The sequence below is a fragment of the Triticum aestivum genome, chromosome 3D, assembly GCF_018294505.1.
Source record: "Triticum aestivum cultivar Chinese Spring chromosome 3D, IWGSC CS RefSeq v2.1, whole genome shotgun sequence".
Lineage (NCBI taxonomy): Eukaryota > Viridiplantae > Streptophyta > Magnoliopsida > Poales > Poaceae > Triticum > Triticum aestivum.
In genome coordinates this window covers 569,130,707-569,156,602 of record NC_057802.1, presented here as the reverse complement: position 1 = coordinate 569,156,602, position 25,896 = coordinate 569,130,707, and the positions used below count along the sequence as shown (strand labels likewise).

The window sequence follows — 25,896 nt, the reverse complement described above, 5'->3', positions numbered from 1 at the left end:
GTGGATACAGGCTCACGGGGAGGATATGTGCTGCGTATCCATGAAGAACTAAAGAATAAGAAATATGAAGAACTAAAGAATAAGAAATGCGCGCCAGTTAAGGTATGAAAGAAAAAAAATGCAGGCCTCGGTGGGCCGGCCCAGTGCTTCAGTAGAAAGGGAAGGCCTGCATTCAAATGCGATCTCCGCTGTGGCGTCGTGGTTAGCGCGTTGCGCCCGTGGACTCCAGGTCGCAGGATCGATCCCCGCCAGCGCCTTATTTTTCGTTTCCTTTCTTTATTTGTTTAAGTGGCGGAAAATTTCAAACCAGTCCAGATTCGGTGGTGGAAATTGCGAACAAAAAAGAAAGCCTCTCATGAAGGCTTTTTCCCGCAAAAAAATTGGGCATTTTTGTGATTACATACCACGTAAGGGGGTTTTCTGCAAAAAACATGCCATGTCGGCACCTGACAGGCGGGCCCCGCCGGTCAGATTCGGGGTTAGCGTGGGCGAAGCGAGCGCTTTCGCGACTTGGTAGTTTTTTGCCACGGTTTAGGACAAATTTGGTAGTTTTTCGCACAAAATCGTAGAGTGGTAGTTTTTCGTCACGTTTCCGTCAATTGTGGTAGTTTTTGGTTAAATACTCCATTTTAATAAAATAAAGTTAGTAAATCAGTCATGTTACACAAAAAAAATTATGGAATCTCCATGATTCAAAATGATATCATTTCTATCAAGTATCAACCTTAATTATGCATGATTATTAACTATATACAAACTCCACACACAAAATTCACCAGTTCACCTTATGACTATAAGCTAGCATGATTAATCGCATTGTAACAACAATGTTGTTTTATTACAATAGGATGGGAATAAAAATGTAACAAAAGGGAAAGCTTCTTTACTAAAAACAAGTAGATAATGGGCGACAATAATGCACTTGAACTCTTTCCTCTTGAGAGGGAAGTGATGCATTTAAAAGAGCTCTATCTCTGTATATTTTGCAGGTAACAATGGTGTCAACGTGTCCCAAGCGACCTGGAAACCCCGGCGTGCTCATACTATTGACACTACCGTTGCTTCTATTGGGTGCTATCAAAATCAATTGTGCAACGCTCCCTGACAACAGCACGGATGTGCTCTGGCTGCAAGCTTTCAGACATGAGATCATTTCTGATCCCTCTGGATGGTTCAGCTCTTGGAACTCCAGCGCCAATCACTGCTTGTGGCCGGGAGTGAGATGCAGCCGAGCACATCTAGGGCGCGTGGTGGCTCTCCAACTCGTTGGCCTAAACCTGGCTGGCCAAATCAGCTCTTCCATTGGGAACCTTACATTCCTCAGAACCCTGAACCTATCCACAAATGGTTTTTCTGGCCGATTACCTCCTCTGAACCATCTGCAGAAACTCCAAGTCCTCGACCTAAGCGTCAACCAGTTGCAGGATAGTATCCCAGATGCAATCACCAACTGTTCCAGCTTAAGGATAGTGGACCTAGCTAAAAACATCTTGGTAGGCGAAATCCCTCCAAAATTAAGCCTCCTTTACAACCTCTCACATTTACGACTTTCTCGGAACAAGCTCACCGGGATCATCCCACCAACCCTCGGAAACATCACGAGCATACAAAGACTTGTCCTTTCCTACAATAATCTAACTGGAAGTATTCCTGATGAGCTTGGGAAACTGACAAATATGAGGAATGTGGCCCTAGGAGGAAATAGGTTGTCAGGTGGATTCCCACGGTGTCTCTTCAACCTTTCTAAATCTCTTCAAGTACTAGCCTTGGAGTCGAATATGCTAAGCAAGCAACTGCCACCTAATATAGGAGATGCCCTACCAAACCTCCAAGAGCTTTTTTTGAATACCAACGTGTTTGAAGGTCGAATTCCGGCTTCACTGGGCAATGTTTCGGGGCTGGGAAGGATACAGTTAGAAATCAACAATTTAACTGGCGAAATTCCGAGCTCTTTGGGCAAACTTTCAAACATGTATGTGTTAAACCTTCGGAATAACAATCTTGAAGCTATTGACATCCAAAGCTGGGAATTCTTCAGTGCGTTAACAAACTGCACTAGTCTTGAATGGTTGTCACTAGCTGAAAATCAGCTACACGGAGCTATACCAAACACGATAGGTAACTTGTCCAGTATCCTCGATTATCTATATCTTGGTGGAAACGAGCTTTCGGGCACGGTTCCGCCAAGCATAGGGAACCTAAGGAACTTAACTTTTTTAGGACTTGGCAATAACAATTTAACTGGTACACTTGAAGAATGGATTGGGAAGCTAATAAAGTTAAAACACCTTAACCTGCAAATGAATAGCTTCATTGGGCCATTGTCATCGTTCCTTGGCCAGCTTACTCACTTGATCGATCTTGATCTAGGAAACAATAAATTTGAAGGCCCCATACCATCTAACATAGGGAACTTGCAACAACTCTCGACTTTGAACCTTAGCTCGAACAATATTCAGGGTGACATACCTACTCAGCTTGGCAGCATCACATCGCTCACCCATCTAGATCTTTCATCAAACAAGCTTACGGGGAGAATTTCCTGATACTCTGTCCATATGTCAGAGCATACACACCATGCAGAAGGCCAAAACTTTCAGTACAATCAAGGAGTAGAGTGGATTATCTGAAGAAAGAGCTGGAGGTAAACTTTGTATGTATAGACTAAAGAGGTGTCGAAGAAACACTAAGCTTAACATTGTTTGACACAAAAAAAGGCATATTGGACACTCATACAAGATATGATAGAGTCTCATATAGACTAAAGATATGTAACCATATACTCTTATCTCTATCTTTCTTCTCCCTCAAGTTGTAATCTCCCAACTGTATGCGCTATCCAGGGAGGTGCGCCCCTGCCTATAAACATGCACGGCGTCCCCTCTCGATGAGGTAAGACACTTTCGCCTAACGCACAGGATTGACATGCGAGCTGCCTTGACCGCTCAGGTGCTTCTCGGCGGTCCTCACAAATTCATCCATGACCTCTCCCGAGGATCCAAAATGCTGGTTTATTATCGGCTCAAGTGCAGCTCTCATACTATTCGCCACCCTGTTTGGGGTGAGGAACGTGCTGTCCATCCCGCTTGTAAGGTCGTGTACCCGCATCTCTGTGATTGAGGAGGAGCCCTCTTCCTGGATGATCTCTCTTAGCTCTCTTTGGGATGGTCCATAAATCGGCATGTAGAAAGAATCAAACTTTGCTTTGTCAACCACACCCTGTTAGTTATCCAAAAGAGAAACTCGGCATGGTAAAACACTCACATGCTCGCTACAAATGACAAAATGGTTGAAATGTAAAGTAGTATATTACCTCTGAGGCCATGATGGCTAAAATCTGAGCTACAGTTCCCCAGATGTGAGATCGATTTCGTTGATGAGTTGATCACAACGCCTCCCCGGGATGGAAACAACCATCCTGCCTTCTGGGGCCAATTCTTTGGCTCTCAGCTGCAAGAGAAGTGTAAAATCTTTCCTAAACTGCCTTGCATAAGCTCCAGCTACCACCGCGAGTCTTTCATGCCTGACATGCTCGTCGATGTCATATGCCGGGATTTGGTTAATCCTTAAATCTTCAGGAGCCTGTACCTCTACAGAATAAGATAATCAAGAAATGAAGGTAGTTCAAGTGGAGTGTAGAGTTCACACCTTTGAGAGCCAATTAAGGCTGTTGGATGAGCAGACAAGATGCAAGGATCCACTAGGGAAGAGTCTCTCGTAGAATGACCCTGGTACAACACCGGTCACTGTTAAACGTAGCATTGTACCTGACATAGGGATAGATAGAGATAGATGTTTAAGTGCTTCGGTGCATAGATAGCTTAGCTTATCTCTTGTAAACCGAATCCTTTATTCTCTCTTATCCCTTCTCCTCCAAGTATGTAATCTCAACAACTTGTATGCGCTGTCAGGGATGTGTGTCCCTGCCCTATAAACATGCACGGCGCCCCCTCATACGAGGGTAAGACGCTTTCCGCCTATCGCACATGGTAATCAGAGCATCCCTCTTCCAATACATCTAGTTTTTTCAAATCTCCATTAGTGCCTAGCATGTCTTCCTCCGGCTCCTCCCAGATCGGCCTCAACAGCCAGGTCACGGAGAAGCTCACCCGTACGAACTACGTACTGTGGCGTGTCCAGATCACGCCGCAGCTAAGGGGAGCTGGCGTCTTCGGCTATGCCGACGGCAGCACGCCGGAGCCAGCCCGCTTCCTTCCTGGCAAGGACAAGGACGGCAAGGACTCCACCGAGCCCAACCCTCTCCACCCAATCTGGGTCCGGGAGGATCAACAAGTGCTCGGGGTACCTTCTCAACAACCTCTCCAAAGAGGTGCTGGTGTAGGTGACCGCGATCACCACGACGCATGCGCTTTGGACAACCCTGGCGGCCATGTTCTCCTCGCAATCGCTCAGCCGCGTCAACAACATCCGCACGGCTTTGCTTCATGCGCAGAAGGGAACTCAGTCGGTCGATACCTTCTTCGCCCACATGCGCGGCCTCGCTGATGAACTAGCCGCGGCCGGCAAGCCGCTGCAAGACGACGAGATCCTCTCCTACATCATCCACGCGCTGGACATGGAGTACCAGCCTCTGGTGTCGGCTCTCGACTCCCGCACCTCCCCGTCTCCGTGGATGAGCTGTTCACCATGCTAAGTAACTTTGATCACCGCATGGCACTCTACCAGGGTTCGGGCGGCTTCAAGTCATCTGCAAACGCCGCCTCTCGTGGCCGCGGCGGACCTCCACGCGGCAAGACCAGATCGGGCGGCAGTGCCAACTCCTCCAACAGCACCACTCCTTGCGTCGGCCGTTCCCCCTCCACCAACTCCAAGGGACGCGGCAGCGGTGGTGGCCGCGGCTCCAACCAAGCGCGCCCTGATGCGCCGCGCTGCCAGATCTGTGGCAAGCTCGGGCACAGCGCCCGTGACTACTGCTATCGCTATGACGAGGATGATGATGGCTCCCAAGACGAGGGCAAGGTGGCTGCTGCTGCGGATGACTCCTATGGCGTCGACACCGACTGGTACGTCGACAGTGGTGCCACCGAACACATCACCAGCGAACTTGAGAAGGTGACCACGCGGGAAAAATACTGCGGCAAGGACCAAATCCACACTGCTAGTGGTGCAGGTATGAGGATTCGTCAGCGTTGGTCATACAATTATTAAAACTCCCCATCGCAAACTTCATCTTAGAAAAATATTGCATGTCCCTAGTGCTAGTATGAATCTTCTTTCCATTCATAGAATTGCCATTGGCAATCATGTCTTCCTCGAGTTTCATCCTTTTTTCTTTTTGATCAACGATCAGGCAACGAAGAAAGTTCTTTATCGAGGTAGATGCATTCAAGGACTCTACCCGTTGATTCCGGAGCGTCGAAGATTCAATAAACATGTATACGGTGTTGCCAAACTTTTGTCAACACGATGGCATGATCGATTAGGACATGCCTCTTTTTCTTTAGTTGAAAGATTGCTTAGGAAAAATAAGCTCCCGTTTGTTGGTGAGCGCAATGTTGAAACAATTTGTGATTCATGTCAACGTGCTAAGAGTCATCAGTTGCCATATCCAATATCAACTAGTGTGTCTACAAAACCTTTGCAATTAATTTTTTCCGATGTTTGGGGTCCTGCCCCTAGCTCCGTTGGTAGACACACATATTACGTGAGTTTTATTGATGACTACAGCAAGTACTCTTGGATCTATCTTTTTAAGAAAAGATCCGATGTCTTTCAAGTTTTCCGAAACTTCCAAGCTCTTGTTGAGCGCAAGTTTGACAGCAAGATCATTGCTGTCCAATCGGACTGGGGGGGGGGGGAGGGGGAGTACGAAAAGTTAAACTCTTTCTTCCAAAACCTTGGCATCTCTCATCACGTGTCTTGTCCCCATGCTCACCAACAAAACGGTTCGACAGAACGTAAGCATAGACACATTGTGGAGGTAGGACTAGCTCTCTTAGCCGGCGCCTCTATGCCTTTGAAATTTTGGGATGATGCTTTTCTCACGGTTGTCCACATTATCAACATGCTTCCTAGTCGTGTCATCAATAATGAAACTCCAGTAGAAAGGTTCCTTCATGTCAAACCCGACTACAAATCACTTCGTGTGTTTGGGTGTGTATGTTGGCCTAATCTTCGCCCATAGAACAATCGCAAACTCATGTTCCGCTCGAAGCAATGTGCTTTTCTTCGGTATAGTCCACTTCATAAAGGTGTTAAGTGCCTTGACATCTCCACTGGTCGTGTCTATATTTCTCGTGATGTGATCTTTGATGAAACAAAATTTCCCTTTGCTGATCTTCATCCTAATGCCGGCGCTAGACTCTGTCAAGAAATACTTCTTTTGCCATCTCATCTATCCGCCCTTGATCACGGGGGAGAAAATAATTGTGCTGATCCGATGATGACTAACCCTCTTAACCATACCCATGAGCTTTGTGATGTTGCATGAGAAAACGGGAGTGAAAACAGAGAAGAAAATGATGCACAAATCACTTCCCAAATGCCATATTTCATGTGTCATGGCGTGGGGGGGGGGGGCAAATCTGCCTTGGAATCCGCCAGATCCGCCTCGGGATCGCCGCAGGAGCAGCAGCGCAGGCAATCTGCGCCATGATCGGTGCGGGCTAACGCGTCAGAGCTGACAGCTGCGTCGCACGCCCGCGCAACCGCCAACGACTCCGCGTGCGCCACGCAACCGACCACATCTAGAGGCGGCCCCGCGCCTGCTGGAGGTGGCCCCGCGCCCGCTCCGCCCCGCTCATCGCCTCACACCTGGCAGGCCCCAAGTGGCCAAAGCGGCGCGCGCTTCCCCGACGAATTGCGCTGCTACAAGCGGCGCGCTGAGCCGCGGCTGACGGGCGCTGGATCCGGTGCTGATTTGCGCAGGCCCGCGCAATCATGCGCCCATGATGAGCCGGTCGGCCGGCCGGGATCTTCTGCGGCCTCTACGGCGCCTGGATCATGAGATGCGGCCACAGAAGATCCAGGAGAAGCACGAGGCGAATCTGCCTCGGATGTCGCAGCGCCCAGAACTCATGTTCCTGCTTCGGGATCTTCTGCGCCAACTGATCCTGCTGCACCGTCACAACGAAGAACAAGACTACAACAAGGTGTGATCCAACCTGTTGATTATAAGCATATAACAAAATATGGCCTAGTTTGTTCCACAGGTGAACCAGGTGAGCCAAGCACTTCGTGATGAAAATGGAAAAAGGCAATGAAGGAAGAATTTTTGGCACTAGATAAAAATAACGCGTGGCATCTAGTTCCTCCACAGCAAGGTAAAAATCTTATTGATTGCAAATGGGTCTTCAGAATAAAAAGGAAATCTGATGGAACCATTGACCGGTACAAGGCAAGACTTGTTGCCAAGGGTTGCAAGCAACGGTATGGAATAGACTATGAGGATACTTTTAGTCCCGTTGTTAAAGCTGCAACCATACGTCTTGTTTTGTCCATTGTTGTTTCCAGGGGATGGAGTCTTAGACAACTAGATGTACAGAATGCGTTTCTGCATGGCGTTCTGGAAGAGGAGGTATACATGAAACAACCTCCTGGGTTTGAGAATGAAAATGCACCCTCATTTGTATGTAAACTTGACAAAGCACTTTATGGGTTAAAGCAAGCACCAAGGGCATGGTACTCACGCCTCTGCCATAAGATGGAAACATTTGGTTTTGTTCCTTCCAAGTCTGACACCTCATTGTTCATTTACAATAACTTGAACACATCCATATTTGTCCTCATTTATGTTGATGATATTATTATTACAAGTTCATCTGATGAGGCAATAGCTGGATTGTTAAACGATTTGAGTGCATATTTTGCTCTTAAGGATCTTGGAGATCTTCATTATTTCCTAGGGATTGAAGTGAAGAAACATAATGATGGGCTTCATCTATCCCAGGAAAAATATGCCACTGATTTGGTAAAAAAGGCTGGCTTGCAAGGTTGTAAACCCTCACCTACTCCTTTGCCAAGTTCTGAAAAACTGTCTCTTACAGAAGGTACACCTCTAAGTAAAGAAGACAACACTAAATACAGGAGCTTGATAGGTGCACTGCAGTACTTAACTTTGACAAGACCTGATATTTCTTTTGCTGTCAACAAAGTATGCCAGTTTCTTCATGCACCCACTACTGTTCATTGGACAGCTGCCAAACGTATAGTTAGATATGTCAAAAATACTTTGAGCATTGGTCTTAACTTGAGCAAGTCACCATCTACTTTGGTCAGTGCCTTCTCTGATTCTGATTGGGAAGGCAGCCTAGATGATAGGCGCTCCACTGGTGGGTTTGCAGTATTTTTTGGTCCTAACTTGATATCATGGAGTGCAAGGAAACATGCAACAGTGTCTAGATCTAGTACAGAGGCAGAATACAAATCATTGGCAAATGCAACAGCAGAAATTATATGGGTTCAATCCATTCTTAAGGAACTTGGTGTGAGAAATACTCAAGCTCCATGTTTGTGGTGTGACAATCTTGGTGCTACCTACCTATCTGCTAATCCTGTGTTTCATGCCAGAACAAAACACATAGAGATAGATTTCCACTTTGTCAGAGAAAGGGTTGCTAATAAGCAACTTGACATTCAGTTTGTGCACTCTAGAGATCAAGTTGCAGATGGGTTCACCAAAGCTTTGCCCACACGGAGTTTTGAAGACTTCAAGCATAATCTCAACTTGATGAAGTTGTGATTAAGGGAGGGTGTTAAACGTAGCTTTGTACCTGACATAGGGATAGATAGAGATAGATGTTTAAGTGCTTCGGTGCATAGATAGCTTAGCTTATCTCTTGTAAACCGAATCCTTTATTCCCTCTTATCCCTTGTCCTCCAAGTATGTAATCTCAACAACTTGTATGCGCTGTCAGGGATGTGCGCCCCTGCCCTATAAACATGCACGGCACCCCCTCATACGAGGGTAAGACGCTTTCCGCCTATCGCACATTGATTTGCCGCAGCGGGACCAGGTTCTTCACCACTGTGTTGAAGTCATTGTATGAGAGATCATTGAGGAGTATACAGACTTCCGGAGGTGGCTGCCGCAACTGAAGAAAGTGCCTGTGGGTGGCCTCGAGGGCAATCGACACCAGTGCTACTGCGTTTGGGCCAGAGGAGCAGCTAAGTCCGCAATCACCATCTTTCCATGTGACAAGGTGCTGGTGTTGCTGCATACATCAACGATCGCCGCTTCTATCAGGGGCTTCATCCTGTTCTGCTCAGCGCCCTGCAAGTCGAGCTGTACTTCAGAAATCTAGTTTAATCTTTCACAACATTGTTCTTCTTTTTCTTTATGGTGTTAAATAGTATAGCAGCCAGTAATACAAGTTATATTGTGAACAAATTCTTGACGAGACAATCTTCAGAAGCCAAGTTTTAGGAGAATGGGCCATAGAAAGAAACAATATTGAATTAATCAAGAGAGGAGAAGATACCTGCATACTGGAGTTTCGAGCATAGCTAGTTTCTCCTTCTCCTTGGTTCATATGCAACATCTGTTTGGCATCCATGGCTTTGGTTGAAGCCGGGCTAACCTCCAGAGGCCTTGAACCTGAGAGAGCAAGATGTACTGGAACTCTGGAAGTAGGGATGGCTGCTTATTGGGCAGAACGATAGGGTCAATGTTCGTACCAATCTGAGGGACAGCTAACAGAGAGGTTGAAATAAAATATCAGGCCGAATTCAGATGAGGATATAATACATCAATAAAAACTTGACACTACTAGAGTTTGTTTTAGATCAATAGACTTGCCATGTTGAGGCCATGCCTTTGCTTGCACACTGTAAGTTCGGTTCTTCTTTTCTATGCTCATCACTGGAGAAAGTATTTGTTTAGACCAGCAGAATTGCTATTTGGCATGGTTATTTACTCTGCTTTCTTGCCTCTTCCAGCTGAGCATAGAAACAGAATGATAACTGAACTTCCAGTAGATTCTCTGTTTTACCGGAATTTCTAGTACATTGTTAGCAACACCATAAGCTGAGTAAGATCTTTCACTCAATAATAACGGTAAATTCAAGTGTCCATAAATTGTGTAATACAATAGTGTCAACTGTCACCATGACTACTACGGAGTTACAGCAAAAAACGGAAAATCCGTCATCTTTGTGCATAGAAACGGTAAATTCAAGTGTCCATAAAGTTATAGTTTTGTTTCAGGTCTTATAACCTCCTTGCAGTCTGCTGTAAGTTTTTTTCCATGTCTTGTTCATAATCTCCTGATCGAATGTAATGTTCAGAAACAAATAACACATTGACATTGCTTTGTCAGAAAAAAAAGAGAGTGAGCAAGTGTACAAATCTCAAGCAGTCAAATAGCAAACATAACCCAACCTTCGCACACGTACCACACAATGTTTTGTACACATACTACTTAGCTAGTTAATCAAGTTCAGCAGAACACTCAAGGATGCGTTAAATAATGAAGTGCTATGCATTGCTGGTCAGCTTTTAAAATCTCAAGATACACTATAGCCCCTTAAGAGCAAAGGATATATCTGGCCTTGTAAGAGTCAAGTACTGAAGTGCACCTGCCAAACTTCTGTAGTTGGTGCTGTCCTCTTGATTCAAGTGGTTTCCTTCTGTAGAGACAATTTTTCAGAGCTTGATAAAGGAGTTGATGAGGGTTTACATCCTTGCAAACCAACCCTCTTTACCAGATCAGTTGCATACTTTTCCTGAGACAGATGGAGGTCATCTCCATGTTTCTGTACTTCAATACCTAGGAACAACTGCAAGTCTCCTAGATCTTTTAGAGCAAACTCAGCACTCAGATCCCTCAATAGTCCTGCCACTGCTTCATTAGATGAACTAGTAACAATAATATCATCAACATAGATAAGTACAAATATGGAAGTATTTGACTTGTTGTAAATGAATAGTGAGGTGTCAGCCTTGGAGGGGGTAAACCCAAGTGCTTGCAGTTTGTGACTAAGACGTGAGTATCATGCCGTGGGGGCCTGCTTAAGACCTTATATAGCTTTATCAAGTTTGCACACATGTGAAGGGAACTTCATATTTTCAAACCCAGGAGGTTGTTTCATATAGACATCCTCTTCCAGAACACCATGAAGAAACGCATTCTGCACATCCAGTTGTCTAAGGCTCCATCCCCTGGAAACAACAATAGACAAAACAAGGCGAATGGTGGCAGCTTTTACTACTGGACTAAAGGTATCTTCATAGTCCAACCCATACCTTTGCTTAAAACCTTTTGCAACCAACCTAGATTTAGAGCGATCAATAGTTCCATCAGATTTTCTTTTGATTCCGAAAACCCACTTGCAGTCAATCAAGTTTTTACCTTGCTGTGGGGGAACTAGATGCCAGGTCTTGTTCTTCTGCAGTGCTATGTGTTCTTCCTCCATAGCCTTTCTCCACATCACATTACCCAGTGCCTCTTGAAGTGTAGCAGGTTCACCTGTGGAACAAGCCAAACCAAATTTGGTAATATGTTTGTAATTTACAGGCTTAAGCACCCCTTTTTGTAGCCTTGTCCGTGGTGTAGAAGGCTCCACAGAAGATCCAGGAGCACCCCCTGCAGCGGCGGATCCCGAGGCTGATACGGCTGGCTCGGATCGGCGCTGGAGGATCTTCTGTGGCTGAGCGCAGAGGCGTAGGTGATGAAGACAGCGTAGAGGATCCAGCGCCAGGCCCAGCTGACACGCCATCATGGCGCGATGATTGGGCCGGTCGTACTTGTGGAGGTGCGTCGGACGCAGTTGGTGCAGAGCGCCGGGTGTAGCACCGCGTCGCGTCGGTGGGCCACCAAGCCACGGGCCGCGTGGCAGTTGCGGACTCGCCCGGGACGGGGTCGGGCACAGGACGAGCGGGAGACGCCCGCGCGTCGACGCCACGGTGGCCAGCGCTGTCGCTTTCACGGGTGGGTGGCGCGGAGCCAAAGGCCGGCACGCTGGCCCGCTCCTGCGGTGCAGATCCCGCGGAAGATGCGCCGCCAGACTGCTGCTGCAGCGATCCCGAGGAATATCTGCTCCCTAGCGGATGACACATAAAATGTGACCCATGCGCTGCATTATTTTCTTCATTTTCTTCAGCGATTTCTCTTGTATTTCACCTGTAGTACCACAAAGCTCATGTTGTTGTAAGGTCTGAGATTTGGCCAGCAGGCACATCCAAAGACACGAAGTGACTTGTAGTCAGGTTTGGTGTGAAGAAGTCGCTCAGTGGGAGTTTCATAGTTGATGACTCAGCTAGGTAACATATTGATGAGATGCACGGCGGTGAGAAAAGCTCCATCCCAAAACTTAAGTGGCATGGATGCGCGTGCAAGTAGGGAAAGCCCTACCTCTACAATGTGTCTGTGCTTGCGCTCGGCTGACCCATTTTGCTGATAGGCATGTGGGCAAGAAACATGGTGAGATACACCAAGTTGTTGGAAGAAGGAATTCAACTTTTCGTATTCCCCTCCCCAATCAGATTGAACATAATTATTTTGCTACCAAATTTCCTCTAAACTAAAGCTTGGAAATTTTGAAATACTTGAAACACATCAGATCTTTTCTTAAGAAGATAGATCCAGGAATATTTGCTGTAGTCATCAATGAAACTCACATAATAACTATGTCTACCAATAGAGGGGCAGGACCCCAAACATCGGAAAAAATGAGTTGCAAATGTTTGGTAGAAATACTCATAGAAATTGGATATGGTAGTTGATGGCTTTTAGCCTTTTGACAAGAATCACAAATTATTTCACAATTGTGCTCTCCAACATATGGGAGCTTATTTTTCCTAAGCAATCTTTCAACTAAAGAAAATGATGCGTGCCCTAAAGGATCGTGCCACCGAGAGGATGAGAGCTTGGTGACACCACATGTTTGCATATTGAGTCTGCTAAGTTCAGGAAACAACGGATACAACCCTCAAACGCATCTACCTCGATATAGGATTTTCTTCGTGACCTGGTCCTTGATGAAAAAGAAGAAGGGGTGAAACTAAAGAAACACATGATTATCAAGGGTGAATCGATGAATAGAAAGAAGATTCATGGAGGCTTTAGGGACATGCAAAAAATTTCTAAGATGAAGTTTTCGGCGAGGGGTTTTAATAGTTGAGTGACCAATATGACGGATTTTCATACCTTCTCCATTTGCAGCATGGATTTGGTCGGGGCCGCGGTACTTCTCCCTCATGGTCACTTTCTCCAGTTCGCTCGTGATGTGGTTGGTAGCACCACTGTCCACGTACTAGTTTGTATCGACGCCGTACGATCCTTCAGCACCGCCGGCTACTTTCTTGTCTTGGGATGAGTCGTTGTCATCCTCAAAACGGTACCAACAGTCCTTCGCCGAGTGCCCCAGCTTGCCGCAGATTTGACACTTGACAGCATCAGGGCGAGACTTGGCGGAGGAGTTGGTGCGGCGACCCTTGGTGTTGTTGTAGGAGGGCCGGCCGCTGCCATTGCCGCTGCTGCTGTTGTTGGCGCGAGGGTTGCTGCTGCTGTTTTGCCCCTTACGCAGAGGGCCACGGTAGCGGGAGGAGCCACCACCTCCACGAACACGTGAAGCACCGTTGGCCGAAGACTTGAAGTCGTTGTCGTTGCCGCGGTAGAGCCCCACCCTCTGGTCAAAGTTGCTCATCTGAGCAAAGAGCTCATCGAGCGTGACCGGGATGGTGCGAGCATCCAGTGCTGAGACCAGCAGCTGGTACTCCATGTCGAGCCCCGCAAGGATGTGAGAGATCAGTTGATCATCCTCCAGGGGCTTTCCCGCCGCTACCAGCTCGTCCGCCAGCGAGCGCATCTGGGCAAAGTACGTCGCCATGGACTGCTGCCCCTTCTGCGCATTAGCAAGTGCTATGCGTATGTTGTTGATGCGGGAGATCGAGGTCGAGGAGAACATGTGCGCTAGCGCCGTCCAGAGATCGTGCGCATGGGTGATGGCCGTAACCCGCACAAGCACTTCCTTCGACAAGTTACAGCAGATACCCTAATACCTGTTGATCTTCCCTGATCCAGATTGAATACAGGGGGTTTGGCGACAACTGCTCCTTTCCATCCACCAGCTTGGTGATGATGGTCGAGGCAGGTTCCTTCATGGATCCATCAACGTAGCCGAAGAACCCCGCGCCTCGGAGTTGCGGCGTGATCTGGGTACGCCAGAGCACGTAGTTCGTGGGTGTTAGCTTCTCGGTGATCTGGCAGGTCAGGGTGCCCTCAGGAACGCTCGAGGAGGAGGACATGGCGGCTTGGTGGTGGAGATCGAAAACTAGATGTGATGGAAGAGGATAGCTCTGTTTACCATGTGGAAAGTTTAGGGAAACGTTGTACCCTATCGAGGGCGACGGGTTCATGTTTATATAGCCAGGCGCTTATCTCTGGTTGATGCGTACAGGTTGTTGAGATTACAAACTTGGGATACAAGGGATAGAGAAGAGATATATTCGGTTACATGAGATAGGACTAAGTTAAACAACCAATGTATATCTCTACGAGTACAACCTGTAAACATAACGCATATAGCATGTTTAACAAACAGCAATTACCTGGTCATGCCTTCGTGAGTGATACAACCAGCATAACTAGCGGGTTTCCGGCAACTTCTTCTTCCAAGCTGCCCGGCTGGCTCCATCGCTGCTCCGTGCACGCCATGAATTCATCCATGACATCCCCAAAATGTTGGACACTTATCGGCTCAAATACGGCTCTCATCATAATTGCAAACCAACTTGGGACCATGAGCGGATTATCCACACCGCTTCGGGGGTCGTGCACCCGCATCTCACCGATAAAAAAAGAACCTTCTTCTTGGATGATCACCCTCAGATCTTCATCAGAAGGTCCATGCATTGGCACATAGAAAGATTCAAACTTTGCTTTGTCGATCACACCCTACCAATAATACCAAAAGACCACAGGTATCAAATAGTCGTGCGTTGGTTAGCAAATCATATATATGACCATGTTAGAAAAGTAAGGTAGCGCACCTCTATGACCATGACGCGTAAAATCTGAGCCAAGGTTTCCCAGAGGTGACAAAGTTCGGAAGCAAGTTGATCAGAACGCCTCCCAGGAAGAAAAATAACCATCCGACCTCCTGGAACCTGTTCTTTGGCTCTTAGCTTCAGGAAAAGTGTGAAATCTTTCCTGAACTGTTGTTCATAAGCCTCAAAGACGATAGGGAGCCTTTCAAGCCTAGCATGCTCATCAATGTCATACGCCGGGATCTTGTTACTTGTAAGCACTCCAGGAGCCTGTAAAGATAAGGGTCTTGTTTATGCATCCAAAAGTAATGGAACAAAACAAAAGATAAGGGTCTTGTTCAATACTCTGCAGTCAAGTTGTAGTTCGTCAGAAAAATCTAGCCTATCTCTTGGCTCAATGGTGTGATTGGTGTCCTTAACTTCCTCATTTCTTGTTGATAAATCGATAATATAAGCTAGGTATGAAACACTTCCAATCGATAATCCAAGTGTCAAAGACATATAAGAGAACTAACTGAAACAAGAGAAGACACCTGAGCACTGGAGTTGCGAGCATAGCTTGTTTCCTCTTGTCCTTGATTCATATGCAGCATCTGTTTGGAGGCCATGGCTTTGCTTGAAGCAAGCTAGGCTGAACTCCAGATCTTGAATCTGCAGCAACCAGATTAGGGAGGCAAGGTACCAGACATTCAACACTTGATTTTTCTATGCTCAGCTAGCATCTGTTTTCTAGGCCTGTGGCTACTTAATGGGGGCAGTAGCAAGTCAGCGTGCTTTGTTATTTTAATCTAGTTAAAAGGTTGGCCAGCCAACGGAATAACTGGAAGGTTGGTCAAATCCAGATCAGAATACAATACTAACGACCTGTCTGACACTAGCAGGGCATCATTTGTTTCAGACTAGCAGACCAACATGGTATCCAATGGAAAAAAGCAAACAGAGAAAACATTTTAGAGCAGCACATGCACACTCTTTTTTGTTTTGTACGGTGTAAATTTATTTATTTATATTGAATTTGAACTTATGCAGCTAACAAATTCTTGAAATCGCCAATAGGAACAGGCGCCCAGTTAATGCATGGCGATCAAGCAGCCGAATAATAAATTAGAATACAATCTTCGTGTTTCTCTCTCCTTTCATATGTTTTTGTACCGCCCTGTTCAAGTTAACGAATGTTCCATTGTATTCCTATGGGCTTATCTCGCACGGCCAATCCATGTTGCTCCTTTTAGTTTCCAATGATTAGAGAAGTCTCAGTTATTTCTTGGAATATTCGAGGCCTAGGTAGACACAAAAAGTGCACCGACGTAAAAGCAACTCTCTCCTCGGCGCCTTGCTCTTTGCTTTGCCTACAGGAGTCAAAGCTCCAAGACATTTCCAACTTTAAAGCTATTTCTTTTCTTCCTCCAAATCTTCGCAACTTCCATTTCATTCCAGCTATCCGTTCTGCTGGGGGAATTCTTACCGCATGGGACGACAATTTTCTCTCCTGCTACAAAGTGCTCGCGGACACTTTTGCCCTTACCTGTTGGTTTGAATATCGCGCTCGGATGACCTCTCGTTTGCCATTACTAACGTCTACGGCCCTTGTGACCATGCCTCTAAACCTACCTTCTTGCAATCCCTGGTGAACCTCAAGCATCAGATCTCCTGTCCTTGGACTGTCATTGGTGATTTCAACATCACCCTTAGGCCGTCAGACAAATCCACGACGCATTTCAATATGCTGGAGGCTAACCTTTTCGCCTCAACCATAAATACTCTCCAGCTTCAGGATCTCCCTCTCCTTGACAGACGCTACACTTGGTCGAACCAGCAGGATGTGCCCATTCTTGTTCGGCTTTATTGGGCGCTGGCAAGTGTTGGCAGGGCCACAAAATTCCTGGATACTTCTCTTTCATCTATCGCCAGGACAACCTCTGATCACGTCCCCATCCGACTATCGGCAGCCACTTCCATCTTTTCCGCCTTGACCGCACTCTCCTCAATATTCCTTTATTCAAGGAACGGGTGGCGGCAAATTGGGGTAGCTGGGTCCGCGGCATGCCCACCTTGGATCGGCTGGAACTCTTTCCCTCAAGTTAAAGTGTACCAGGGATATGGCCAAAAAGTGGCTGTCCAGTCGCAGATCTCCTAGGATCATCGCCTTAAACTGCCATACCACTCTTAATTTCCTGGATAAGCTGGAGGATGCCAGGACGCTGTCGTATCTCGAATCCGATCTTCGGCTTGCGGTCAAGCTTTCGCTGCACAGTCAAATGCTGCCATTGCAGCCTACTGGAGGCAACGGGCAAAGCTAAAGGACTGCGTTTTCGGCGACGAGAACTCGGCCTACCTTCATATTTGTGCCTCGGTTAGACACCAGAAAAACCAAATTAAATCCCCTGAAAACAATGGCACGACTTTCACTGCACATTGTGACACGGAGGCAGTTCTTTTGATTTTCTTCAAAAACTTGATGGGAGTAAACCATCCTGTTTCCGTTTCCTTTGATCTAGATAGTCTGCTACTCCCGAACTCAATTACATCCACTCAGGCTTCCAACCTCTCTGCTCCTTTTACCTTGGAGGAAATAAAAGCGGCCCTTTGGGCCATGAAGGATGATGCAAGCCCCGGGCCGGATGGTTTTGGCCCCGCTTTCTACAAGTGCAACTGGGATCTTGTGAAAATGGATCTTCTCAATCTGCTTTATGATTTTCATGCTGGCACAGCGGACCTTAAAAATCGGATGCCGCTAAGCCAGAAAACTATCGCCCAGTGTCCCTTCGAAACTGCTCCGTCAAGCTTGCGTCTAAGTGTCTCGCCATTTGGGCCCAACCTCTTATCGATCATCTAATCCACAACGAGCAAACGGGTTTTATTCGAGGCCGTGGGATTGCCGAAAACTTTGTCTATGCTGCTGAAATTGTCCAAACTTGTTTTAAACGACGCCTTCCTACAATTGTAATCAAGCTAGACTTCCACAAGGCTTTTGACTCCATGTCTTGGGTCACCCTTGCCGCGATCTTGCGCGCAAAAGGATTTCCACCAACCTGGTGCCGTTGGGTTGACCACCTTGGGTCGCTCTTCGTCCACCTCGGCCGTGTTACTTAACGGCAAACCGGGACCTTGGTTTCCATGTCGGCAAGGCTTGCGGCAAGGGGACACTTTCTCTCCCTATCTTTTCATTATTGTAGCTGATGTCCTCAAGCGCCTAATTCTTCAGGCCTCCGCCAACGGCCTTTTCCCCACCCAATTGCGGACGATATTCCTTGCACCGTCCTGCAATATGCTGACGACACCCTTATTGTACTACCCCCAGATGCAGCGCAACTGCGGACCCTCAAACAAGTCCTGCTTCAGTTCTCCGAGGCCACCGGCCTTACCATCAACTTTCACAAAAGCACCTTTGCACCTATTCACGTTGACCCGGAGCTCTCTAACAACCTTACAGCCATTCTTGGATGCCCGGTTGCTTCCTTTCCGCAATCTTACTTAGGCTTGCCTCTCTCCACCCACAAGCTCAACCTGGCCGATTTTTTCTTCATCATCGACAAGGTTGACATACGTTTGGCCGGCAGGAGAGGACTTCTCTTCACTAGTAGAAAAAGAGGCTTCCATACGCCCCCATTAGTCCCCAAAATAATCGAACCGCGACCAAAGGGGTCTTTAGTCGCGGTTCGGGAGGAGACCCGCGACCAACTATCTGGGCCCAGCGCGCTCGGTCGACAGCTGGCGGACGGGAGGGGTTGGCCTGGCCAACCGGGACTAAAGGTCCTCAGGCTGGCCCGAAGGCCTTTAGTCGCGGTTGGCCAGACCAACCGGGACTAAAGGTCTATCCTTTAGTCCCGGTTGGTCTGGCCAACCGCGACTAAAGGGATTTGAGGCCTCATTTACAAACTCTACCCCCCTTGGATCGCCTTTTCAGTTTTAGAAAAAACAAAAGAAAATGATGGAAATGTCAAAAAAATAAAATAAAATAAGTTTCTCATGTGATATGTGGTCTAGTTGTTGGGAAAATTAACAAATATGAATTTCGACTTTATTTGCAAAATCTCTCTGGAAATTCTTAAAATGGGCATAACTTTTGCATACGAACTCGGATGAAAAAGTTTTTTATATGAAAAATCATCTACTCGAAAAGTTACATCCGAATTTAACGTCGGGAACCCCGTTAAACATTTTTAAAATCCTCAAAAACCTAACAGAAAAAAAGATACGGGGCTTTTAAGATCTGGAGAGGCAAAAAAATTCAAAAAAAATCAAATTGTGGTCAAACTGTGGTCAAACAATGGTCAAACTAATTATTCTAGAATATTAGTGTTACTAAATAATTATTTCAGTTTTTTAAATTTTGGTCAAATCTGGTCAAACTGTGGTCAAACAGTGGTCAAACAATGGTCAAACTAATTATTCCAGAAATATTAGTGTTACTAAATAATTATTGTTTTTTAAAACAATAGTTTCAAACTCAAACAGTGAAATGTGTCACTTCATGCTCAAGCTAAATTCCTGAGGGTTAATAGAATTGACATCCTACTATTGTCAGGAAAACAACAAGTGCAGACTTGGAAACGAGGGAGAATAGAACCCGGAAGTTAAGCATGCTCAGGCTGGAGTAGTGAGAGGATGGGTGACCGTCCGGGAAGTTAGATGATTTGGAATGATGAGGGGTGATTAGAGATTAGAGGATAAATTAAGCAGTGATGAGGGGTGGTGATTAGAGATTAGAGGTTAAAATAATTCAGAAATTTGAAAATAAAAAAAAATAAAAAAATTCGCAAAAAAACCAGGTTTAAACCTGCGGAGGAGGCCTTTAGTCCCGGTTAGCCACGAGAACCGGGACTAAAGGACGGGCCTTTAGTCCCGGTTAGCCACGAGAACCGGGACTAAAGCCTTTAGTCGCGGTTCGTAAGAGGCGCGACTAACGGGGGGTCTTTAGTCGCGCATATTTAGTCCCGGTTGCACAGCTGGGACTAAAGGCCTTTGCGAACCGGGACTAAAGGCCTTTTCTCTACCAGTGCTTGTCCTTGGCCGGGCGGGCAATTCTCGTCCGCTCCGTTCTTCGGGCATTGCCAATCTACGCTATGAGTCTTCTTCTTCTCGCTGGCACTGTGCACGAGATTGAGAAACGCTGTAGGGCCTTCTTCCGGACGGGCCAGGATACGGTTATCGGAGGTAATTGCAAAGTGACTTGGGACATTGTGTGCGCTCCTTTCGTTAATGGAGGCCTCGGCTTCCTATCTCTAACGCAAACGAATCTTTGCCTCCTCCTCAAACATATTTCCAAGCTTCACGATGGGGCAACTACGCGAGAACCTACTTACCTTGTCTCCAAGTACGGCTGGTCTAACATCCATGACGTGGGCATTGACGCTAGTCATTCTACTCCTATTTGGCAGGATATCATGAAAGGCCTTGATTTCTTTCGTTCAAACACTCGAGTGCAACTTGGCAATGGTGCTTCTACCTCATTCTGGCTCGACCTTTGGCTTCCTAACGCCACCCAAACCCTAGCACAACATTTCCCGTCACTGTTCTCTCACTCCAATAGGATCCACACTCCGGTGGCTCGTGCTCTGGGCTCGAACAACCTAAACTTAGACCTGACCCCCAGGCTGTCTCATACGGCCGAATGCAAGCTTGCTGAACTCCGCAATGTACTGGCTTCGGTAACATGAATTTGCAGGTTGCTGACAGAAGAATTTCGAGGGATGCAGGCAAACCGTTAACCACTAAGCTGGCCTACCAGTCGGTTTGGAAGTCGCGGCCCATGGACAACCTTGCGCCGGCCATTTGGAGAAACTATGCCCCGAATAAATGCAGAATTTTTGTCTGCCTCGCCAACAAGGACCGCCTGTTCACGAACGCTCGATGCTTCAGACGGGTCATTGCCACTTCTGCCGCCTGCCCCTTCTGCAGCCAATGTGAAACCATCAATCACCTTCTTTTTCAATGCTGACACCTAGCTCCGCTGGGGGCGAGCAGGAATTAAGCTTGGGGATGCTTGATACGTCTCCAGCGTATCTATAATTTTTGAAGGTCTCATGCTATTATATTATCTATTTTGGATGTTTAATAGGCATTTATATGCTATTTTATATTATTTTTGGGACTAACCTATTAACCAAGGGCCTAGTGCCAGTTTTCTATTTTTTTTGCCTATTTTAGAGTTTTGCAGAAAAGGAATACCAAACGGAATGAAACCGTCGCGATGATCTTTTCTTGGACCGAAAGCAAACCAGAAGACTTGGAGATGAAGTCGGAGAGGCAACAAGGCGGCCACGAGGCAGGAGGGCGCGTCCAGGGGGTAGGGCGCGCCCCAAACCCTCGTGGGCCCCTCGTATCTCCCCTGACCTAGTTCCTTCACCTATATATACTCTTATACCCTGAAAACATCTAGGAGAGCCACAAAACCACTTTTCCACCGCTGCAACCTTCTGTACCCGTGAGATCCCATCTTGGGGCCTTTTCCGGCGTCCTGCCGGAGTGGGATTCGATCACGGAGGGCTTCTACATCAACACCATTACCTCTCCGATGAAGCGTCAGTAGTTTACCACAGACCTTCGGGTCCATAGTTATTAGCTAGATGTTATTTCTCTCTCTTTTATTCTCAATACCATGTTCTCCTCGATGTTCTTGGAGATCTATCCGATGTAATACTCTTGTGTGGTGTGTTTGCCGAGATCCGATGAATTGTGGATTTATGATGAAGATTATGTATGAATATTATTTGGTTCTTCTCTGAATTCTTATATGCATGATTTGATATCTTTGCAAGTCTCTTCGAATTATCGCTTTAGTTTGGACTACTAGATTGATCTTTCTTGCAATGGGAGAAGTGCTTAGCTTTGGGTTCAATCTTGTGGTGTCCTTTCCCAGTGACAGTAGAGGCAGCAAGCCACGTATTGTATTGTTGCTATCGAGGATAAAAAGAAGTGGTTTTCATCATATTGCTTGAGTTAATTCCTCTACATCATGTCATCTTGCTTAATGCGTTACTCGTTCTTTATGAACATAATACTCTAGATGCATGCTGGATAGTGGTCGATGTGTGGAGTAATAGTAGTAGATGCATGCAAGAGCCGGTCTACTTGACACGGACGTGATGCCTATGTTCATGACCATTGCCTTAGATATCGTCATAACTATGCGTTTTTCTATCAATTGCTCGGCAGTAATTCGTTCACCCACCGTAATATTTTCTATCTAAAGAGAAGCCATTAGTAAAACCTATGGCCCTCGGGTCTCTTTTCCATATTATTGAATCTCGTTTAAATCTTGCTAGTTTTCGATCTACTATTTTGCAATCTTTACTCTCCAATCTATAAAACAAATATAGCAAAAATATTTACTTTACCGTTTATCTATCTTTATTAGATCTCACTTTTGCAAGTGACCGTGAAGGGATTCACAACCCCTTTATCGCGTTGGGTGAAAGTTGTTGATTGTTTGTGCAGGTATTCGGTGACTTGTGCGTTGTCTCCTACTAGATTGATACCTTGGTTCTCAAAACTGAGGAAAATACTTACGCTACTTTGCTGCATCACCCTTTCCTCTTCAAGGGAAACTCAACGCAAGCTCAAGAGGTAGCATGAAACCTTCAGTGCCCGGGCACAGTGCCATGCCCGAGCACTAAAAGTTTCACCGTAATTGTCTGTTTTCTTAACGGAAGTCTAATGAATACCGGTGCTTGCTTCGTTTGGATTAGCCAACTATTTAAACTGGTCATATTACTTGTCTTTGGGCGAGGTGGGACTATTTTCTAATCTGCTGACCTCCTATCTATGCCGACGGCGTCGGCATAGGTGACACGTGGCGTGCCAAAGTATGCCAATGGTGTTGCAGTCGGCACATCGCGCCTTCTCCATCCGTGGGGCAATTCCCACCACTCATTCCATCCACACGCCCGACCCTAGCCCCAACCCCGCCCCACCCGCCCTGTCGTGCCGCCGCCGCTGCCCCACTCGACCCCCACCCGGCTGCCACCGCCCGGCTCCACCCCGACTCCGCCGCCGCCCCACTCGACCCCCACCCGCGCCGCCGCCGTCCCATTCGACCCCCACTCGACCCCACCCGTGCGCACCGCTGCCGCCTACTCCACCTCATCCCTTACCGCCACCACCCCACCCCCACCACCACCCCACCCCAGTCACCCCATCCACCCTGCAGCCGCCCCAACCCCGTCCACGTCGTCGACGCCGCCCCGCCCCCGCCCCCTCCCTCTCCTGCTCGAGCCTTTGCCGCGCCAGCCCGGGCTCGGAGACCGCCGCCGCCGACACCCTGCAGTGGTGGCCCCAACTCCCCTCCGCCCTACCCCGGCCCCCGGACTCCCTGCTTGCCCGCTGCACCGACGTCCGCGACGTCCCACGGTGAGCCTTCTTTTTTTTTAAGTTTTTTCATTTGTTAGATGCATGAATGGATATTGTTACATGCCACTGTTAGATGCATGAATGGATATAGATGCAAGATGAATGGATATTAGATGCATGGATGAATGGATATTAGATGCATGGATGCTAGATAGATAGATGTATATTGTTAGATGCTTTATCACTTAGTTTCTAAAATATAGATGAATAGATGTTGGTTAAGTTTGTGATAGATGGATGGATATGGGTCAAGTTAGTATTTGGTCAAGTTAGTCTTAGGTCATGTTGATTCATAAGAAGCAATTCGAGACACTTAGTTTATAAAATAGTTAATGAAGCTTTTATTGCAATTTGACACGTTGTTTCATGTTGATTCATAATGTTGTGCCAATTCTTAATGTGAGGTGATGACCTAATTTTTTTCACTCGATGGAATTAACAGGATTTGTGGTGTCCATCTTTGTGGAGTGATCATCGACATTGGAGGTGTTGGTCCACGATTGTCCCTCCTTTGATTGACTACATCCTCTACATCGGAGGGTGAGAAACAATTCCATCACCTTGTCCGCTTTTTTCCATGTCACTAGATTTCATTTTCACATCAAGTCGCATAACCTAGGCGCCTCCCGTCCGAAAGGGTTGTATTGATAAATATGCATTCAATTGCATATTTATCATCGCTGCTCTTTCGGATTGTCTAGCGTTTTCCAAGGACAACCCGATGATGTGTAGATTGGGTACGTTGTCCATGGTCTACCCCGTTCTGAGACAGGATTTCGGCGGCACCTCCCCGTTGTTCTCCGGATGCACATTCTCCCAGCATTTTGCCGAGACGTGTATTTGGAGAACAACGGGGAGGTGCTGCCGAAATTTTGTCTCGGAATGAGGTAGAGCATGGCAGCGTACTCAATCTACACATTCTCGGGTGGGATTAGGACCTATCTTTACCTATTAGAGATGTAAGTGGATTAAATGACGTTTCTCATCAACCCTGTAAAAAATAAAACATTGATCTGGGTAATTTAAATGAATCCTTAATTTTGTTTTGTGGCTTCCAACCAAGCAGAGATGGCTGATAATCAGTGGATGTATAGTGGTTTTTTGTCGGAATCAAGTAACAACAGAGTGGGTTGAGAAAACCAATGTGTTCTTGAAAGAGATATTCCGTAGTCCAATGGGAATTGTGCCAGAATGCCCTTGTGCCAAATGTAAGAGACGTATGCGCATAGATAAGAGTGAGATGACTAAGCACCTTCACACGCATGGATTTATGCCAAACTTTAGCATGCCGATAAACTTTGCCCAGCGGGACCATGGTAGAGAGGAGGTGATACGACAACGCATCGCTGGTTGTGAGGACGATGGAGTTAGAGACATGCTAAATGATGTCTTTGCTGCACAGCCGACACCTCCGTCACATTAAGCGAATGAACGGAGGAGCCGAAGGAAACCGCAAAGGCCTTCCTGGATATCTAGGCCTTGTCAAAGAAACCTCTTTATGAGAGTGCCAAAGTCTCTCAGCTAGATGCCATCTCACAACTGATGATAGTCAAGGCCGAGTACGGCTGTAGCCGAGGTTGCTTCGAAGCATTTATGGGAGTATGGGCTAACAACTTCCCCGAGGGCCATGAACTGCTGAAAAGCATGTACGGTACGAAGAAAATCATGAAGGCGCTCTCCATGGATTATGAGAAAATACATGTTTGTCCAAAGAATTTCCTTTTTTTAGGCATGAGTATGCGAGTGACAACTACTCTAGGAAGTGCGGTTCCTCTCGGTATATTGAGGTGGTCGATGAGCAGGGTGAGAAGAAGCAGCTAAAAATCCCTGCAAAGGTTCTTCGGTATCTTCATTTCATAGAAAGACTGCAGCGCCTTTTCATCACTGAGGAGTCTGCCAAAATGATGAAGTGGCACAAGGAAGGGAAAAGGTATCATCCAAATAAAATCGTACATCCATCAGAAGGTGAAGCATGGAGGTCATTCGATACAGAATACCCTGAGGAAGCCGCCGAGGCTGGGAATGTCAGAATTGCTATATCAGGTGATGGGTTCAATCCATATGGTATGTCGTCCAATCCATGCAGCTGCTGGCCCGTGTTTGTTATTCCGCTCAATCTCCCTCCTGGCGCCATAATGCAACGCAAGACCATGTTCCCGTCGCTTATAATTCCGGGACCTGAATATCCGGGGAAGAATTTGAGTGTGTTTATGCAGCCGTTGGTGGATGATTTGCACCATTCTTGGTACTTCCCAAGGTTGACATACGACCGGCATCTGAAGAAAAATTTCTTGGTGAAAGTTTGGCTATAGTATTGCATGCATGACTTTCCCGGCTATGCCCTATTCTGCAGATCGTGTACAAGTGGAAAGATGCCTTGCCCAGTGTGCATGCAGGCCTTGTGTTTCATTTGGCTGAAGAAGGGTGGCAGGTATGTTGCATTTGACCTGCATCGACAGTTCCTCCCTCCAGACCATCCTGACAGGGACGACAAGAAGAACTTCACAAAATGCCTAGTCGTCCATGAAGTAAAAGAGATTCCAACGTTTTCTATTGTGGATGTGCTTGCTCACCTGAAAGCTCTTAAGCTTGCCGAC

The 25,896-nt window shown here is 46.7% G+C and overlaps 1 protein-coding gene and 2 pseudogenes across 1 annotated transcript; 1 reads left to right on the top strand and 2 right to left on the bottom strand.

The window, feature by feature from the left end:
* Nucleotides 1-994: 994 nt before the first annotated feature.
* LOC123075511 (LRR receptor-like serine/threonine-protein kinase EFR) lies at nucleotides 995-2,911 on the top strand. The gene has a single exon (XM_044498102.1). It carries the CDS (start codon nucleotides 996-998, stop codon nucleotides 2,544-2,546), a length of 1,551 nt encoding a protein of 516 aa, XP_044354037.1. The 5' UTR covers nucleotide 995; the 3' UTR covers nucleotides 2,547-2,911.
* LOC123076541 (uncharacterized) overlaps nucleotides 2,908-25,896 on the bottom strand; it is a 98,556-nt pseudogene continuing 75,567 nt past the window's right edge.
* Nucleotides 13,590-13,728, bottom strand: LOC123081198 (uncharacterized; annotated as a pseudogene).